A 3,832-nucleotide genomic window follows, 5' to 3' on the forward strand; every position below is an offset into this window, starting at 1 on the left:
AAAATCATAACCAGGTCAGTCGGTTAATGACTGAATGAGACGGTGTTTATTAATAAAATCGAAAATGTGGTGTGTGGTAATTGGTGACGCCTGACAGAAAAGAGGATTACCTTTGAGACAAAAAATTAGTAAAATGCTTCAAGCTCCAAAACAAAACTGTTATACACTTTCAAGCTTAAAAATTTAGTTTATATTCAGTTAAACACGTTTTTAAAAATATTTGAACTGCAATAACTTTCAGAAAAATCAATCGATTGTGATGTAATTGGTGGCATTAAGCTCAGTCAAGAGGACTTTTATAAAAATGTCGAAATAAACCCAATCTTATGAAAAAATAAATAATAATATTAAAAAACCACAATTTTCCGATAATAATGTCTTTTAAATAAATAAACTAATTTTATGTCGTTTGCGGCTGAATAATTACTGAAAGAGCGGAAAAGCGGGGATCAGGTTTAGGTCTGGATATCTCAATTAAAACGCGTAAATATTATTAAAAATTAACACTATGAATTTATTTACACTAAATACAAGTTATATTTAATATGTTAAATAGCGGATTGTTTAAATAAAAGCGGATTTATAATACACAGCGTGGGTAGCACAAGCGATGCCGGGTGACACGTGGGTGAACACTCTGCCGGCACTGTAAAAGCGGTGAAATAAATGCACAAATAACACAATTTATCTATAACAAACTAAAGCGAATTATTAGCGGTTAATTTAAGCAATTTAAATTATAAAAATAGCGAAATGCGGTTAATTAACAATAAGCGAAAGTAAAGCGGAATTAATGGCGACTTGTTGCAACGAAAGCGTGGAAGCGAAAGATAATAACAATAGTTCGTCTTCTTCCTCGTTGACTTGGGAAAGAAGGCTATTGCGCATGTCTAGCGGGAGCGATCAGCCAATAAAGCGGTCGATTCATGGCATGATCGAGAGGCTGATTTTCCATTGGCGGTTCGATTTTGCGGGAACTAGCGGTGGACAGGTGGGTCTCTTGAATTTGGGAGTCCCCCAGGAGCGAGTTAATCGCTACTGGGCCTTGTTCACCGAACATTCTCCCCCGGGTTGGCGACTGCGTCGACAAGATCATCTTCTTCATGCGTTAGCGGCAGGACACAGAGCTTTGTAATTGGACGTACCAGCTCTGTGTTAACTGTCTTAACAGTTACCACGCGGATTTGTCCATCTTCACCTGGATGGACAGCAATTACTTTGGCTAATGGCCACTTGGTTGGCGGGAGATCCTCAGTGGCGATCAGTACAACTGAACCCACCTTGATCTGGTTGCGTCGATGATGCCACTTTGAAATGGCCTGGTAGCGGTGGATGCAGTCCTGGTAGTAGCGTCTCCAGAAATGTTGGACCATTTGCTGGACTTGTTCCCAGTGCGAGAGCCGAGCAGGTTGTAAATCTGTCAGCAATGGCTCTGGGATAGCGGTCAGTGACTGTCCGATTAAGAAGTGACCTGAAGTCAGTACAGCCAGATCAGCAGGATCTTCATTCAGCGGTGTGAGCGGTCTGGAATTCAATATGGCTTCAATTTGAGCCAGTAGCGTTGAATACTGCTCAAGCGTCAACAGCGAGTCTTCGATTGTTCTTCGAAGGTGAAATTTGATAGATTTCACAGCGGCTTTCCATTTCCCTCCAAAATGTGGAGCTCCAGGCGGATTGAATTTCCAGTTCGTGCCATCTTGAGCGATCAAGGTTGATAATTCTCGTAATGTGCGGGATCCTGCAGCGAATAGTCGTTTCAGCTCTTTATCTGCTCCTACAAAATTGGTTCCACAGTCTGAATATAGCGTGTGGCAGATACCTCGGCGACTAGTGAAGCGGCGATAAGCGGTGATAAAAGCGGCAGCGGTGTAGTCAGTTACTAGCTCTAAATGTACAGCTGAACTGAACATGCATACAAAGACTGCAATTCAGCTTTTGTATGTTTTTGCTCCACGTCCTTGAAACGTTTTCAGCGTGATAGGTCCAGCGTAGTCGAGTCCTGTATGCAAGAAGGCTCGAGTTGGCTGTACTCGTGCGGCGGGTAGTTGACCCATCAACTGTTGAGCGCGTTCTCTACGGTGTCTCGTGCAGATAACGCAGCGTAAAATAAATGATCTGACTGGAACACGGCCTCCAATGATCCAGACACTCTTGCGTAAATCAGCGAGCGTAAGCTGAGTACCTCCGTGAAGCGTTTTGCGGTGCGAGTCATCAATCAAAATTGATGTAAGCGGTGATTGTCGCGGTAGAATCGCTGGATGCCTCTCTTCTGGGTCCAGCAATGCGTTTTTCAAGCGGCCACCGACTCTCAGGACCCCCTGATGGTCGATGAACGGAGTCAGCTTAGTGATGCTGTTATTTTTAGGCAGACCATCACCATCTTGTAGCGTGTGAATCTCTCTAGCGAAGTATTGTCCTTGAGTGAACTTTATCAAGGTCAATTTAGCGCGCTCCAGGTCTGATGGAGTAAGCGGGTAGGCCAGCGAAGATTGTGGAACTCTTTTAAAGCGGTCGATGGCACGATGCCAGATGCTGAGTTTCCGTAGCAGTGGAAACAGCTGCGTGTAATGCGACAGTAATTGTTGGAGCAGGCAATTTTCTGCTTTCCAAGTTACTAGTGTCAGACCTTGGCGTTCTTCTCGATGCGTTGCGTTGTCGGTTGGAGGCTTCAGAGTGGGCCAAGAGGATTCTGGTTCATGAAGCCAAGTTGGTCCATGCCACCAGAGAGCGTGTTGTTTCAGTTTTAGCGTAGGTATACCTCTTGAAGCGCAGTCAGCGGGGTTTTGTTTTCCTGGAATAAATTTCCAGGAGACATCACGAAGCGTTTCTTGGATTTTTCAACTATCTTGTGTAATTCTCCATAGCGAGGTTATTTAAGGCCCGAAGTCGAGTTTTCAGTCTTAATAAACGGAAAGTTCAGCGTACCGGTGTACGAATGACTATCAGGAGCAGCACCCGATGTGCTCTGCGATGCTCCTGACACTCGACCTTTCCTAGCGGTATTACACTTCACTTAACACAAAACAATTTTTAGCGGTATAATTAATTAATTTAATTGAGATAGAGCCAGCCTGATCCGGCTCGAGGGACCAATGAATAATTACTGAAAGAGCGGAAAAGCGGGGATCAGGTTTAGGTCTGGATATCTCAATTAAAACGCGTAAATATTATTAAAAATTAACACTATGAATTTATTTACACTAAATACAAGTTATATTTAATATGTTAAATAGCGGATTGTTTAAATAAAAGCGGATTTATAATACACAGCGTGGGTAGCACAAGCGATGCCGGGTGACACGTGGGTGAACACTCTGCCGGCACTATAAAAGCGGTGAAATAAATGCACAAATAACACAATTTATCTATAACAAACTAAAGCGAATTATTAGCGGTTAATTTAAGCAATTTAAATTATAAAAATAGCGAAATGCGGTTAATTAACAATAAGCGAAAATAAAGCGGAATTAATGGCGACTTGTTGCAACGAAAGCGTGGAAGCGAAAGATAATAACAATAGTTCGTCTTCTTCCTCGTTGACTTGGGAAAGAAGGCTATTGCGCATGTCTAGCGGGAGCGATCAGCCAATAAAGCGGTCGATTCATGGCGTGATCGAGAGGCTGATTTTCCATTGGCGGTTCGATTTTGCGGGAACTAGCGGTGGACAGGTGCGTCTCTTGAATTTGGGAGTCCCCCAGGAGCGAGTTAATCGCTACTGGGCCTTGTTCACCGAACAGCGGCAATGAATGTTGTGTTTTTAGGTTGAGAGCTGATTAGACTTTTAAAACTGATTATATTAGAAACCAATAATCTTCCAACTTTTCATAAATCA

General features: G+C 42.9%; 1 protein-coding gene across 1 annotated transcript; it reads right to left on the reverse strand.

The window, feature by feature from the left end:
- Positions 1-1,049: 1,049 nt before the first annotated feature.
- LOC123269759 lies at positions 1,050-1,910 on the reverse strand. The gene has a single exon (XM_044735595.1). It carries the CDS (start codon positions 1,908-1,910, stop codon positions 1,050-1,052), a length of 861 nt encoding a protein of 286 aa, XP_044591530.1.
- Between the last annotated feature and the right edge of the window lie 1,922 nt (positions 1,911-3,832).

This window comes from Cotesia glomerata, linkage group LG7 (assembly GCF_020080835.1).
Source record: "Cotesia glomerata isolate CgM1 linkage group LG7, MPM_Cglom_v2.3, whole genome shotgun sequence".
Taxonomy (NCBI): Eukaryota; Metazoa; Arthropoda; class Insecta; order Hymenoptera; family Braconidae; genus Cotesia; species Cotesia glomerata.